This window comes from Ambystoma mexicanum, chromosome 7q, assembly GCF_040938575.1.
Source record: "Ambystoma mexicanum isolate Mex_15411 chromosome 7q, UKY_AmexF1_1, whole genome shotgun sequence".
Lineage (NCBI taxonomy): Eukaryota > Metazoa > Chordata > Amphibia > Caudata > Ambystomatidae > Ambystoma > Ambystoma mexicanum.
The window spans coordinates 179463525-179480255 of record NC_090941.1 but is presented as its reverse complement, the minus strand read 5'-3'; the positions used below and the strand labels follow the sequence as shown (position 1 = coordinate 179480255).

General features: G+C 47.5%; 1 protein-coding gene across 1 annotated transcript in view; it reads right to left on the bottom strand.

Moving 5' to 3' along the window:
* Positions 1 to 244: 244 nt before the first annotated feature.
* Positions 245 to 16731, bottom strand: part of TEX30 (testis expressed 30) — a 357919-nt gene continuing 341432 nt past the window's right edge. Inside the window, exon 5 of the mRNA XM_069640410.1 lies at positions 245 to 739. Within this exon, the coding sequence (XP_069496511.1) occupies positions 572 to 739 (168 nt within the window). The 3' untranslated portion in view covers positions 245 to 571. The remainder of the gene's footprint in view (positions 740 to 16731) is intronic.

Sequence of the window (16731 nt, the reverse complement as noted above, 5' to 3'; positions counted from 1 at the left end):
GGGTACTGGAGTCAAGGTTGGGGAGCATGTATTCACTGATGTTCAGGAGAGCAGTTTCTGTGCTTCTGGTAGCTCTGAAGCCAGACTGATGTCATGGAGACAACCAACCAATTCAGTGTGAAAAAAAGGAAGGAACACTGAGCATGGGGTAAATGACAAGTGGTAAAGAAAACCAATGTGGAAAATATGTACTTTATAAAGTCAAATGAGATTTTAGCTTGCAGATTCCAAAGGCATACACACATTTACAGAAACAGATTTTTATTTTTAATTGTAAATAGTTTCCCTGCCTGTACAAGATCCAAGCATATCCAGCGATTGTTGTGAAAAAGCAATCTTTGAATCCCAATTTCAGGGCCCCATCTTGTTCATTAATTCAATTCTTTTTATATGGCTCCTCTAGTTTATTTAAGCTTTGAAACTATCAATGCACACAAACTAGATCCACTCTTCAAAATGTTAAACCTTTAAACAACCCTTTTGAATGAAAAGAGAAACATGTGCAGGAAGCTTCATCAAATACATTAAGCATGGGAATTAAAATCTCCCTTCTTACAAAAGTTAGATATTATTAGTGACTATCAAGGATATATTTGATCCAAGACAAAACGTGCATGTTGGTTTCCTTAGTAATGTCGTCTGCTGTTCGTCCAGTTACTGCCATGCCATGGTTTGCTCCTTCCACCCAATGGATTTTTTTAGGTGCTTTCATTTTGCTGGCCACACTTTCCAACAAGTTCTGTTAGGATGAATAAAACAGGAATTCTACATTAATGATTAAAAAAAAAATCTCAACATGACCAAAACACGGCAACTGTTTGGTACCAGAAAAGCCAGCCTGTGCATCAACACTGATTAGTTTGCTCAGCAAGCCTGCTATGGCTACAATACACCACAAACCATCCAGATTCATTTATTACATTCAAAATGCCTATACGATTTCTACAGAGTCAACATGAGAAGCTTTGAACTGCTGTAGGGTTTCTTGAAGTCGCAGAGTTCATTCATTTCCCAAGACAACATGCTCCTTTTTTTGGAAAAAATAGTATTTGTCACTTATGTATGAGCACAAACATGAGACTTAATGATTTTGATATACAAAGAGATGAGAAATGTCTGTTCCAAGCTTGAAACGCTAAGGGAATACATTGAAGAAACACCAGTACAATTACATGATATGCATCTAGTTTCAAGTATAACCAAATTTTAAGAAAATCAAAGCAGATTACAAATACAGCATGAATATTATATCAATCTTTTTTTTTCTTTTAAATTTATTTATTGAGTGCTTCACATTATGGCATGGCAATTTTCCAATGATAATAAACAAGGCGGTATAAACATAAAAGTAACCACGTTGCGCAACAATGATACATCTAATTGCAAGAGAGCGGACCATAACAAGGAATAGAACATACATAGTTATAGCAAGCATGTTTTCGAGATCAGGGGGGTCCCTGTGATTTGTATCCCCAGGTCCATCATCAGTAAGTGATTGCAGATATGGGGCCTGCAGAAGGCAGGTTGCAGGGAGACCCCGCGTTCCTCCAGGTTTGAAGCCCAGGTGACATCTCAGAGCCGCTGTTTCACAGTGGGGCTAGCTGGTCTAAGCCATAATAGCAATATGCAGCGCACAGCAATAATAATACAAAGACTGGCAAGTTTACGATGGGTACCATGAAGAGACAAGAATTTATGAAACCGGCAGTTCATAGGGTTCGGTGAAATAGCAAAGTCCAGCATCTCAGATAGCGGTACAGAGCCTGGCCTAATACATCAAGATTCTGGGGCAAGCCTAAACCATGTGTAGGTAGCCTACTTCATCAGCGGGGCATCTAGGGCAGAGGGGAGAGTGATCTAGGGACATAAGGTGCAGTCTAGCTGGGGTGTAGTGAAATATGTGCAATACTTTGAATTGAATCAATTGGAACCTGCGATTAAGGGAAACGTCCCGTGTCTGCATGCACATAGCTTCCCAATCCATATCTGTAATATCAATACCCAAGATCCCTACCCCAGGACTCTTGTAACTTAGATAGGAGCTTCCTAACCTGGTCATGTAGCAGTTTATATGGTCTAGATACTATCCCATTAGTCAGGGAGCCTTCCATAATCAGTGCCAAAAGTGGTTAATCTGAGGGCAGCGCGGGGAACACCCTCCATGCCTTCTTGACTGCTCGCGAAGTCCTGCATACTGCAACCACCGGGAGGTCTGCCTACCGGGGTGTTTAGGTAGGTCGGGCCACGCAACAAAGGAACCCGTATCTGACATGTCGCCCAGGGTAGACTAGCCATCTGCTGCCCACATATCGACAGCAATTCGGCTTATTTTACAAAACTACGGGCAGAGCTTCTAGGGCTGCAAATCCCTATGAAATGGGTGAGAATTATCGACCAGCTGCCATAATTTATCCCATGTCAACGCCATGTGGCCGCTGGATTGGGCACCCCAAAGTCTTTCCACAATGGGGGGGGGGGGGGGAAGTACCAAAGAGCAGAGGCCGCGAGGCCCAGTCGCATGTTGTTCGATCTTTACATGTGGGAGTGGCGGGCCATCAGCAAACCAGTAAGATGCATATTGAGCCTGGCCCGCCAGCCAGTATTTCTCAAAATCTGGGGCAGCCAGCCCTCCCTGACTGTATGGTCTTGTAAGCGTGGCCCTTTTGAGTCTCACCACCCCAGCGTGCCACAGAAAGTCGTGCATTGCGACCCGTAATGCATCGAACAATGCTGCGCCAGGCCATATCGGGACATTAAGAAAGCGGTACAGCAGTGCCGGTTGTACAACTATCTTGAGGAGTGACACCCTGCTAGCAAGCGTTATAGGCAGTTTTGCCCAAATACGCAGTTTGGCCAAAAGTTGTTGTAAATAAGACTCAAAGTAACGAACGTACAGCGAGGCATGGTGTCTCGTGATTGTGATCCCAAGATACTTAATTTCAGTGGGAGACCAAGCGAACCCCATGAGATCACCCGGGACAGCAGTAGCGTCTGTCAAGGGGAACAGTTCGGACTTGGCACAATTGACCCAGAGTCCGTACAGGAGCCTAAAGCGGAGTACATCACGCATGATGGGTGCGAGATTCTCTTCCGGATCTCCAATGTAGAGCAATGCATCATCTGCATATAGCGATATGATCTCGGGAGAGCCTGAGAGTCTGATCCCCCATATGTGCATGCTTTTGGCACATCAGGTCAGCCGGAGGCTCTATGACTACAGCAAAGATAAGTGGGGAAAATGGACAGCCCTGTCTCGTTGCCCTGCAGATATCAAATGTGGGTGAGAGCAGGCCATTGGTGCAAACCCTGGCCACAGGCAGTGTGTAAAGTAGCCGTATCCATGATATGAATCAGGGCCAAAATAGCACTTTGAGTAGAACCCAGAGGAAACGCCAGGATACCGAATCAAAGGCCTTCAGAACGTCCAGTGTAGCAGCAACTGCCCTCACATCTGGATCCACCCGAGCTAGGATGTTAAATAGATGCCTCAGATTGAGGCCTGTGGAACGACCCGGCACAAATCCAGACTGGTCAACAAATCCAGACTGGTCAGGGCATAGAAGATGTGGCATATAGGGGCCAAGTCTGAGGGCTAGCACCTTTCCGAATATTTTAACATCGCTATTGATGAATGAGAAGGGCGATATGAGCCACAGTGTGTGGCTAGTTTGTCGGGTTTGAGGAGCATGGTTATGACCGCCTTTCTGAGTGTGCGAGGGTAAAAGCCCTCTCGCACAGGGCAGACAAATGGGGTGCAAGGTGGGAACTATAGCATTTATAGAAGTCCGCAGTGAGACAGTACGGACCGGGGGCCTTTCCAGAGGGCAGAGCTTTGATGGCTCGCGAGATCTCCTCAACCCCCATCGGACAGTCAAGAGCATCTCTAGCCTCATCGGAGAGCGGATGTCCGTCTGGGAACGCCTCTATGTCTGAGCCAGGCGCCACATCATTATTGGTGTAAAGTTACACATAAAAAGAGCGGAACAACTCATTTATGTCTGGCACAGTGTGGACCAGGACACCAGCAGAGTTAACGATGAGCGGGATGAGGCCATCGCCATCATCTTGACGCACAACCCTGGCCAGTAGTCTGCCTGGGTGCTCCCCTTTACCGTACTGCCTCTCTACCCCTGACTTATCAAGGAACTTCCGTTCCCTGTCAGCATGGCCTCTGAAGCTGTCCAGTGCATCTTTAATTTCTCCTAAAGTGGTGGCTGCCGGATTTGCAGCATATTGTGTTTCAAGTAGCTTGAGGGAGGCTTCACTGTCTCAGATGTTTCGGCGGATAGCTTTAATAATCCCCGATTTTTTATCCAGGGATATGCCTCAGATATAAGCCTTAAAGGCATCTCAAAGGGTAGTAAGGGAGTTCACTGTACCCATGTTTATTTTGAAATAATCGTCAAACTCCCCCAGCTCGGCCTCAAACACCAGGCTCGTGCCTGAAGCTTAAGTCTCCAGAGGCGTCCCGTGGCCTGTTTCTCATTCCAAGCCCGTATCAGGGTAATCGGGGAGTGGTGTGAATATGTCCTGGGCAGTATATCTGCTTCTAAAGTCCAATTTATCAATGTCCCAGACACTAGCCACCAGTTGATCCTGGAGTGCGAATCATGCCCTGTTGAATAAAAGGAGAACTCGCAGGACCTCGGGTGTAAAAATCTCTAGGCATACTCCACTCCAAGCCTGGTCTGTCCTTCAATTATGATCCGGGCAGCTCTAGACAGCTGCCAGACTTTAATACCATTGTTGATCTTAATTTGGATAGGTCTGGGAGTAAAGTCCCCGCCCCACAGGATGGGGACAAGGGGATACCTTGGTAGTAAGTCTATCATCTGGGAATAAAAGTCGGGGTCATCAATGTTGGACCCATATATATATATATTCAGCATTACCACCTTTAGACCGTATAGTATACCGTGCACTCAAACATATCAGCCTAGGGGATCAACGTGAGTGGCCTTATGTACATATTGCAATGATTTATGATAAATATCATGACCGTCGCGGCTTTCAGTAGAATGGTTTGTGTAAAAGCGATGTGTGACTCAGCTTTTGGCAAATCTAGCACAGCCTGCAGTTAGCACATGCGTTTCCTGTAAGAAGAGAATGCGGGCCCTGTGCCGTTCTGCATAAAGCTTCAGCTTCCGCATCTTAACATGATTAACCAGGCCCCTGATATTCCAGCCCCTGCATATCAGTGTGTCAGCCGCCATCAGGCCATTGCAAACAATAGGTCTTGAGCCCACTGCGGGTGATAAAAAAAGCACCTTACCAGGAAGACTGAAAAGGGTGGTCGCCCACCAATAGCCCTGCCAAACAAGTATTTTCCATTTAACTTTCCCCTCCCCCACACCACTCCCAAACAGAGGAGTGAACACCCCATACCAACAGAGCCAATAACATTTGCAACTTAGCATGGGGGGGCTGTTTGCGTCATACAGCCCGGCCTTCACACACAGCAGTGTGGTATGTAGCAAGTGTAAAATGCACAATACAATATGGTTAGAACGGTCACAGGGGGTGCAACAGAAGCCAAGGCTGGATAAACCCAGGCACAAAAGTGCTTACAGAGTATCCTGCATTAAGTGTCCTAACCACAGCATGTAGCAAAAACCAATGGCAACCTCGGAGGATAAATAGGTTCACCCAGGAAAGTGCTGATCCAGAAATGTCATTGCTTCCTCAGGGATTGTAAAGAAGTAAACTTTCTCAGAGCGTTCAACCCTGAGCTTAACTGGAAACAGCATAGTGTACTTAACCCCTAGGTCGCAGAGTCTCTCTTCGCTGCCATGAAGGACTTCCGTTCCTGCTGCAAGCTGATGGAGAAATCAGGATAGAGCTGAATTTGGTTAGATCACAGCAGCAGCTCCCCTGTTTGGCTCTGAAAGCAGGCAGTAGTGCATCCCTTTCTGGGTAGTTCAGGACTCAGGCACTAATTGGGCAAGGAGGAGCCCCTGACTTAGGCTTTGTGGTCAATGAATGGTGGGCGCGTTCTATAGCAAACTGGGGTGACAGCTTGTGACCGTCCAGCAGGGAGAGGAGAGTGCGTTCTATGAAGTCTTCCATGGGGCTCACAATGTTGTCCTCAGCAACACCGATTATGCGCAGGTTATTGCATATGGACAGGGATTCCAGATCCTCATTTTTCTTAATGACTGCCTTCACTTGCTTGGTGAGTGAAGTTAAGTCAGCCCTGAGCCTGGTGAGGTCGTCCTCCTTAGCCCGATTCTGGTCTCAACCTCTGTGACCCGGTTCTCAGTCTTTTCCATGCAGGTCTTTATGGCACTAATCGTGCCACTCATGTCGTCGAGTTGAGTGCTGAGGGTTGTGAACCGCTCTCGCATCATCATTCACTGTATCTCTGTGGGCTCTCCAGCTGTGGGTGCAGAAGGGCCCGCTCCAGCCTCAGCAGCCCCTCCTCCCCCCATGTTCTTTGGAGGCAGTCTTTGTGAACATATTAATGTAGCTTTGTTTTTTGCCTCCTCCTTTGGTTATGTCTGTGCATTGTGTTGAGATGGCAGGTAGATGGGCAGTGTACTGCAGTAGTTGTAGGCAAGAGACAGGGTAAAGCAACAGGTGTCATGGGTGCTGTATCCAGGCATCGCAACCTCCACTCTGGGCTTAGCAGGGATGCCCTGCAGTCTCACTGCATGGCGTGATGTTTATATCTGGCCGGCAACTCAAGGGATCCCACAAAATCAAGCTAGGAAGGTTTTGCCGCATTTGCAGTGCATGGTGGGTTCTGCTCCACCGGCGGCACAGTCACAGACAAGACACAGTGTTTGTTACAACAAACGTGCTGCCAGGAGCGAGCAGAACAGGAGGAGTGGCCGGGGGCCTCCGGGCAAACAACACCGCGGCTCAGTGATGTGAGGAGCGAATGGTAGTGGCCAAGATCAACGCGCAAAGGAGGAGCAGGTAAGGGCGCACAGATTGTGTAGCAGGCGGTACAAGGAGCCGCGACCTGCAGCACCTTACCACATCAGTGTCCGCACCATGAAATGATGCGAGTCAATAACTCTGAGTCACCGGGTGCAGTGGGAGTCAGATAGTCATGGGGGCACAGGTACCAGCAGATGTAAGTAGTAGCGGGTAACACCCGCGGCCAACTCTCAAGCCGATCCCTCAACGCAGGTGTCTTCAGGCACCTCTGGCGGGTACCGCAGTGTAGGCAGGAAGGGCAAAGCAGCCGCTGCACTGTCGGGCAGCAGACAAAACGCAGGCCAGTTGCAGTATAAAGGGGGAGACCGAGCTCAGACTTGGCAAGGGAGGCAGCTTCCCCCTCCAGTTCAGTAAAATACTGTTTTTGTTGTATTTGGTGCACGGCAAGGATGAGTATGGCGCTATGCGATTATCCCAGGCTGCAGAGCCACTAATCAAGCAGCCATCTTGATTTGCACGCAACAGCGCCCCCCATCACTTTATTTTAATCTAAAAGATGGGTAAAAAAACAGCCAAATGGATTAAAATATGTTTAAATATATGTACACACTCCTACATAAACGATTTTAAAAGTCCTATACAGGATAATTTTAATCCATTCATTAAACTGTTATTAAAAAACGAATATTACAAACATTAAACGTATGATTGCATACAATCTTCCCCTTCCATTTTAGCTTACAAAGTGGTATCTTCCATGTAGCCTAGTGCAGCATTCTTGTTACAACTATGTTTAGGTTACTCGCGTCAATTACATATACCCATTGTCCCACAGATATTCACTACACTACATGGCTCGTGTTACCCTGGAACTGTGAGACTTTAAAGGTATGCAGTTTACCCAGATCAGTGGAGCATTTTCATACAAACTTGAACACACGTATGCCTGTACTTTTGTTTCTTTTCCTCCTTTTCCAATCACTCCTTAATGTCGCTGGGTGTCTTGAGCAGGTTAACCTAATAATCTGTATACATAGACTCAGCCTTAAGGGGTTCCCACAGCCTTCTTCTCTGGTATTCTCTATGTCTCTTCTCCTTGGTTCTCAGTCCCATGTGTAATAGGGTTCCTGCACACTTTTTATACAGTGTTCTCTGAAGTCTCATCGCCTGGTTCTTGGTCTCGGATTTAAGGGATATCTGCACTTGGTTCTCAGTCTCAGGTTAAAGTGGTTTGCACAGCCTTGTTCTGGCTTTCATGAGGCAGAGCCTCCTCACAAGCCATAGCTCCAAACTGCAGCCTATTGGCAGGCTCAGTAGATCGTGTTCTGGTGGAGATGGCCTTCAACAAAGCCCAGGTCCCAGACGGAGACTGCTAGCACCCTAATCCCTGATCAGGGTGCTCCCTAGGCTCTTTATCCCATCCTGACCTGTCAGGGCTCCGATTCTATACCCACCTACTTCATTCTATAGCAAGCCATCCGGGTCTCACCTCAAGTCTTGATCCTACAGGTTCCTGTTCCTGACAATTCTTTCCTTCTCTCTTTGTCCTGAGGTTCTTTTGACTCTCCTGGATGCTGCACCACAAGCTCACCCCTTGTAAGTGTACCCCTTTGTGTCTTAGGGACCACCAACTCCTTGCTATTGTTTGCCTGACTTTGTTGATAGAATGTCTCCCTCCTATTAGTTTGCCATATTTCACTCCTATCCACACTTCTTTCTATGCCTTTGTGCACAACTCTTTTGTCTTCACCCGGTTCCAAACCCTCTTGTTACGTGCTTCTTGCTTATGCGGTAACATCAAATGGCCTGCATTCACCCTAGAGCACCCCGGTACGAGTACCTTCTCTTGTACTCACCAGATCTGCTCTTCGTTCCTCCCTCTCCGCCCGGGTAGGCGTCGAGAGCGCTCGCTCTCGGAGAACCTTCGGGCTGCGTCCCGCGGCAATCGTGAGTTCTCAGTGTTCCCCAGCTGGGAACACATCATACTGGGCAGTACTAGGGCATAGGTCCTGTCGCGGCTCTCAGGTTGCGGACCCTTCTTCCTCCCTTGGGCACACACAGCATCCCCTTTGTCGGTCTGGTTCTCGTCTGCTCGTCACATGCCAGTCACCTTCCGTCCAGGCAGCTTCTCCCTGCAGTGCAGTGCCGGTCTGCTTTTAAGCACCTGTGGCCTCCTAATAGGCTGTAGGTGCAGGTAGTTTGCCTGACCCTCATTCTGACAATTAGAAGGACATGCCCAATCCTTCACATGCCTCTTCCTTGTCTCAGTACTAGAGTGTGAAAGTGACTAGAAGTGTGTATTGCTCCTAGTCGCCTCTTCCTTATCCCAGTTTTAAAAGGACACATTTTAAATTTAGTTTTAGAGTGTGTGTGTGCAAGAGCCATAGATCGACAAAACTCCTTGAAGGAAGTGGTAGGGGAGGATTCATTTTCATAGGGAAAAAGGGGGCTGCCATTTCTCACCTGCAGATATCCTCTCCCAAATCCCCAAGGATCCTCCACCCAGGTGATCCTCCCTCGCATCTCTACCCCCAGGGTCAGGATCCAAAAGCTATGGCCTTTCCCTGGCTACCTGAGCAGAGAATCCAAGTGGAGTAGATGTGAGGATTCCCTCAGGTTTCTCACACATCCTCCTCAATGGCAGAGTCCCACCAGGCAACAGGAGAAGGACATAATTGTTCATGGCCAGGTGGGACATGGATGAATGAGGAGCAGCTTGCGGCTGAGCAGTGAACCCCCCCTGGCAGGTGGCTTTCTTGAGGTTATGCTCCTGTGGCAGACTGTCTGGCCACTAATATTGGATAGTGCAGCAGCAGGGGTGAGGGCAGGGGCTGAGCTCTGTGGTGCTGGTTGTGCCTGCATTGATAGTGCTAATAGAAGTGATTGGGGTGTCTGAAGACAGTGGTGGCAGCGCTAATCGTTGTGCTGGTAGCTGGCATTGTACTGCTCTGATGCCTGGCAGTTGTGGTTCTGGCAGCCTTGCTGTTGCTGGATTTAGCACCGAAGTTGGCAGTGTTAATAGCTGCACATGTCCATTCACCAAACACTCATTAAGTCCTGCCAGACAGACATCAGACCATTCAGAGTTGGTGCGTCGCCTTTATCTGGGTAGCATGCAATGCTACTTAACCAAATTCCGGATGTTACAGGATACAGCACATTGGACTCGATTTCATTGTTCATTAGCTTGGCCATACACGTAGCTGGCATTTATCACCATGCGGCCTTAACTATGATATGGCTATACATGCCCTTTTTTCCAGAACATTTTCTAAGTGCCACTAAAAGAGGGAAACATTAATGTTACAAGGAGCTTGCAACACTGGAAAGAAAATGATGTACATTGTAAAGATAAAGCCCCTCCACCCTTACAATCTTGACCTCTGAATTGATTTCCTGCAATGAGCAGGTTAAAATTCAAGGTCAGCTTTGTGAAGACTGGCTACTATGTGTTGCCTTGCTCATTTTATCCTGCGATGTCCATATTCTTCCAAATCATTCTCAGGTCTATATGTCCTAGAACACAATAGGTCCCCATGTGTCAAAGCGCTAGAGAAGACATGTGGGCAACAATTTGCACTGTGCTGCCTGGGATGGCTTCCCTTCTCACCAGTTTTTGGTGTGGGGTGCCATCAGTGGGGTCACTCCCTCTTGCAGAACTCACAAGATCATAGCCATCATAGTAGATGGCTCTACACATGGATGCATGTAGTATTTGGAGAGTAACAAAAAAAACATGAATTGTACATTTACTCATAGGGCTTTCAATATCCTCCATGGCCTTTGAGGCCCAGGACAGGCTGGTGTTGTCATGATCTCTGCTTCCAAAAGGTCAGGGTTTTCCCAACTCCCTTGGAAGCAGATCCATAACCCAGGTTCCGAGTGCCAACCAGTCCCAATTGGGACCTTTTGGACCCAGTCCTGGCGCCAGTGGCACCAGGCTCATAAATATGCCCAGTCCCAGCGCTGGAAGCGCCGGGCTCATAATGCTTGGGTGGACTTACCTGCAGCAGACCATGCTGCTTACTTGCCTGCCAGTTGAGCCTCTGATCCTCTTCTGTTTGGAACTACTTTTCCTGTTGGGTGGGGCAGGAGCCACTCCCTAGGTTCAGAACACTGGAACTCTTCTGGAAAGCAGGAACTCTTTTCTTACCTAGGTGTGGCTGTGGAAGGAGACACCTAAGCACTACAGGAGGCTATTTAAACCACACCCGATGGATGAATCTTGCTTTGCGTTATTCTGCATCCTCTGCAGCAGAACGCTCATCGTGTCTTCTGCATCTGATCCTGGGCCTAAGGAAAAAGGCTTACCATCCTGAATCCAGTCTTCAGCAACACCTATAAAGACAAGAAAGAAAAGGTTAGCATTACGGTCTTCAGTGACAGCGCTTCACTTACCTGGCCCATCGGCTGTCACCAACGCCTCGCGCTGCATTCCGGCATCTGAAAGACAAAGGCTTACCTACTCTTTGTGCGCTCCGGAGGTCTTCGCACTGCATTCCGGCATCTGAAAGACAAAAGCTTACCAACTCTTTGCACGCTCCGGAGGCCTTCGGCGCTGCATCCCGCATCTGAAAGACAAAACAAGGTGCGTTTAAAGACATTGGGGAACTTTAATACTCACGTGCCATTACTCCTTTCCACATCTAACCTAGTGGGTATTCCGGCACCCTGCAGCCGCTCCGAACTTGTACCTGCAAAATAAAAAGACAGTTAGAGCGCATCGTGAAGCAGGCAACAAGCGCTTACTCACGTGCTTCCAGGCGCTTCTATTCATCACACGGGCTCCATCTTCAACTCACTTCAGCCCGTCATCCGCCATCGCCGTAACCCTGCAAAACAAGAGACATCATTACTAAAGACTTTTAAAGACATTAGAATTACTCGAAACTTACCGTTCGTGTAGTAAACGACGGACAGCAGTCCTCTGAAGTCAAGAGGCCTGCTCCCCTTATCCAGTGAAGAAACTGGTTACAGCACCGTGCCCCGAAGCAGATGGAGAGCACGGCATTCATTTATCCTAAGGTGAGCGCATTAACCTTTGGGGTTCTACAGGAGCAGAGAAAGGGAAGAAGAGAGAGACATTCAATAACCCAGTTCATTAATCCCATATTTTCTATCTGCAGACACCTTACCCTTCGAGTCAGACATACAGTGCACAGAGGTCCAGCCCAAAGAGCCAGCCGTGTGTTACACATCACCTTTGAAGATACGGTATACGCCCAGTCAAGACCGGCGCCTCTACGGGAATCAGGTGAGAGTTACAGAACGCAAAGCCTACCGCAAAACTCCCGTCCAGGCGCTATGGAAACCTCGGATACCGACCAGCTAGCCCAGTTACTTGGGGAACTAAGGGCAGAAGTGCATGCAGCCCGTCAGGAAACGAACGCTCTAAGAAGGGAACTGATTATTTCCAAGGAGCGAACAGATGATCTCGCTAGACAATTGCTACAGTCACAAGCCGGACAGACCCCGTTACCCGCATCTGGGGGAAATCTTCCTTCTACATCCTCTATGAATCCAGTGCAGATCAACCTACCTTGGAATGTACCTCTGGCTCCGCCCGAACGATTTTCTGGTGATCCAAAGAGGTTTGCAGTATTTATCAATCAGTGCCGGTTGCATTTCTTATGCCGGCCAGCAGCCTTTCCAACTGATCAAGCTAAAGTAGCTTTCGTGCTTTCGTACCTTAGTGGCAATGCGGCAGACTGGTCGATCCCTCTAGTAAATCAAGATGATCCGGTCCTCCATGATTTTCAAGCTTTTCAGCTCAGTATGGAAAAACTGTTCGCAAGACATTCACAGGGGCAGGCCTTGGACAATGAGCTTCTTTCGTTGCGACAAGGTAATCAAGACCTTTTGGCTTATATTGCGTCTTTCAACAGACTGATAGTGGAAACTCAATGGCCTGAGGACAAAAGGATTACGCTGTTTTATAGAGGTCTACGTGGAGAGCTCAAAGATGTGTTAGCCCAAGTAGTGAATCCCCCACAAGATTGTTCGGACTATATAGACTTAGTCGTTCAAATAGATCACAGACTGCAGAACAGGATGGCCGATCGTTCCAAGTTTGATGCTCGAGTATTTTCCAAACCGCCAACTCCTTCCAAAGGAGTAGACTCCGGGGAACCCATGCAAATAGGGGGCCTGAATGGTCCTCTAACACAAAAGGAGCGGGAAAGGAGAAAACAGTTGCAATTATGCCTCTATTGCGGAAACTCAGGGCACTTTCTTCGAGACTGTCCGGTAAAACCTGCCAAGAAAGCAGTAGGAGCTGCAGTTACCAAAGTTACAAACTCTGAGCAGGGAAACGACCTCGCCCGACAAGAATAGAGGTCCTCTTGCCGAGCGTGAAAACCAGTTCCGTGACCTCGCATTTCGTGATACCTATGGTCCTCATTAGCCCTGATAATCCGGATCGATTACATGCAATTGAAGCTTACGTCGACAGCGGTGCCATCGGCAATTATGTGGATCATGAAATGGTTTTGAGGATGAATCTAACTCTTTGTCCCAAGGCTGTAAAGGACGTCATTACTACGGTGGATGGTACGGAGATAGCCTCCGGACCAGTAACGCATACCACTCAAGAAGTGACGCTAGTAAGTCAAGATGGACACCATGAGAAGATCGTGTTCGATGTGATCAAGGCCCCTCAGTTTCAGATTATTCTAGGAATACCTTGGTTAGAGAAACACAATCCTCTGATCGATTGGCGAGCAAGAACGGTCCAGTTTCCAGAATGTGTCTCTACTTGTCACCCTCCACCTGGTGTTGCACTGGCAGCAATTTCTTCAGAGACTCCCCAGTTACCTCCCGAATACCTAGAATACCAAGATGTTTTCCGGAAGGATCAGGCTAACTCTCTACCTCCTCATAGGTCTTATGACTGCCAGATAGACCTGATACCTGGATCTACTCCTCCTTGTAGTAGAATTTATGCCCTCACCGAGCCTGAGAACCTTCACCTTCGACAATACCTGGATCAATACCTGGCAAATGGGTTTATTCGTCCTTCCAAGTCCCCTGCTTCTTCAGCTTTGTTCTTCGTTCCAAAAAAGGAAGGAGACCTTAGAACTTGTATAGATTATCGCTCCCTGAACCAGATCACCGTCAAGAATAGATATCCGTTACCTTTGATCCCTGAACTCCTGGACCAAGTCAGAAAAGCATGCATATATACAAAGCTGGATCTTAGAGGAGCCTACCACTTGGTACGAATAAAAGAGGGCGATGAATGGAAGACGGCCTTCCGCACCAAATATGGGCTATTTGAATATCAGGTCATGCCCTTCGGACTTTGCAATGCCCCGGCCGCCTTTCAATATTTTATGAACGATATCCTCAGAGAGCTCATAGATTTGTGTGTTGTTGTTTACATTGACGACATCCTCGTTTATTCTTCATCGGAATCTGAACATCGGAAACACGTGAAAATGGTCCTCGAAAGATTGCGTCAACACAAACTTTTCGCTAAGTTGGAAAAATGTGTTTTCAACGTGACTGAAGTTGAATTCTTGGGATTCATATTATCACCTAGCGGAGTGCGTATGGATTCAAAGAAGGTTGATGCAGTTCTCAAATGGCCATCACCATCCTCCGTAAAAGGTGTGCAAAGCATGTTAGGCTTCGCTAACTTTTCCCGCAGGTTTATCCCCGAATTTTCTCGAATAGTCCAGCCCATCACTGCCTTGTTAAAGAAAAACAAACATTTTGAATGGTCTACCGAGGCGGAACAAGCTTTCCAGGATTTGAAGACTAAATTTATCTCTGCACCAATCTTAAAACACCCTCGCCCCGAACTCCCCTACATCGTGGAAACTGATGCTTCAAGCCTTGCCATGGGGGCAGTTCTATCACAAAAGGACCCGGTAACCAATCAGTTGCATCCCGTGGCATTTTGGTCCCGCAAATTCTCGGCTCCTGAAATCAATTACACGATTACTGACAAGGAACTTCTGGCTATCAAGTCTGCTTTTAAGGCTTGGCGGCATTATCTGCTGGGTGCCCGACACACCGTTACTGTGATTACGGATCACCGAAACCTGCAATATTTGAAAACCGCAAAAGCCCAATCCTCTAGACAACTCCGTTGGGCATTATTCTTTGCCGAGTTTGACTTCATAATTACCTATCGACCTGGTACAAAAAACGGTAAAGCTGATGCCCTTTCTCGGATGGGAGTGGAAAAACACTTGATCAACCCTAAACCTGTACCAATCATTCCCGAACAAAGAATTCTGGGTGTAATCGCCACACAATCCATAGAGGAAGTTAAGGATAAAGCCAGGCAACTTGTAACTCCAGCAGACATACAGAATTGGCATTTGCAGGGAAAGGACTTTGCAGTAAAGGACAACTTATTGTATTTCCAAGAACGATTATACCTGCCCAGCACAGATTTACAGAAAAAAGTAATCTCTTGTTATCACAATTCTTTAATGGAAGGACATCCCGGAATGGCCAAGACCTCAGAAAAGATCAAGCGCTACTTCTGGTGGCCGTCTTAGAAAAAAGATAGAGACTTTATAATGTCCTGTGGAGTATGCGCCCAAAACAAGAGTCAAAAGGAAAGACCAGCAGGCCTCTTACGCCCTATTGACATCCCACCTCGCCCTTGGCATACGCTTTCTATGGACTTCATCACCGATCTACCTCAATGCTCCGGATACAATACGATTCTAGTAATCGTGGACTTATTCTCCAAGATGGCGCATTTCATTCCGCTCAAAGGCTTGCCAACAGCAGCAACTCTGGCCCAAGAATTTCTTGAAAACATCGTCCGACTGCACGGTTTTCCTTCGGTTCTAATATCGGATCGAGGTAGTCAATTTATTTCTCATTTTTGGCGAAGTTGCTGTCGGTCGGCTCAAATTGATGTGAGACTATCGACCAGTCACCACCCTCAGACCGACGGACAAACCGAGAGGACCAATCAAACTCTGGAACAGTATTTACGCTGCATGCTGCAACAAACTGAAAAAACTTGGAAAGACATCCTTTGGATAGCCGAATATGCCTACAATAACTCTGTCCATTCGGGAACTGGGAAAACCCCGTTTTTTCTTTTATACGGCAGTCACCCTCGAACCTCGGAGTTGGATCCCCTCCAAGATCTTGAAACACCAGCAGTAGACTACCTGCATTCTACAATCACCCAAGCCTTTAAGGAAGCTGTTTCTCACCTTCAAAGGGCTAAAGAACAATACAAGAAAGGAGCAGATCAACATCGGAAGGAAGCCCCTCAATATCAAGTAGGGGATCAAGTCTGGTTATCCACCAAATATCTACCTCTAAAAGGGCCACGCACATTCAACCCAAGATACCTTGGTCCCTATTCCATCACTACCATAGTAAACCCAGTAGCGGTCAAGTTGGACTTGCCCCCGCACATGAAGATACATCCGGTTTTCCACGTCTCTCTATTAAAACCGTGCAACCTCAAACCTGACTGACTAAATCTCCAAAACCTATCCTAGTTGATGGAGAACTCGAGTTTGAAGTCAAAAGCATTCTGGACTCCAAGATCTCCAAATCTAAACTATTTTACCTAATTGACTGGAAAGGCTACGGCCCCCAAGAGAGATCCTGGGAACCTGCTAAATATGTCCACGCTCCTCGCCTAATCAAAAGATTTCACCGAACATTTCCTGACAAGCCAAAACCCCCGGAGAAGCCCGGTTTGGGAGGGGCCTTGAGGGGGGGTACTGTCATGATCTCTGCTTCCAAAAGGTCAGGGTTTTCCCAACTCCCTTGGAAGCAGATCCATAACCCAGGTTCCGAGTGCCAACCAGTCCCAATTGGGACCTTTTGGACCCAGTCCTGGCGCCAGTGGCACCAGGCTCATAA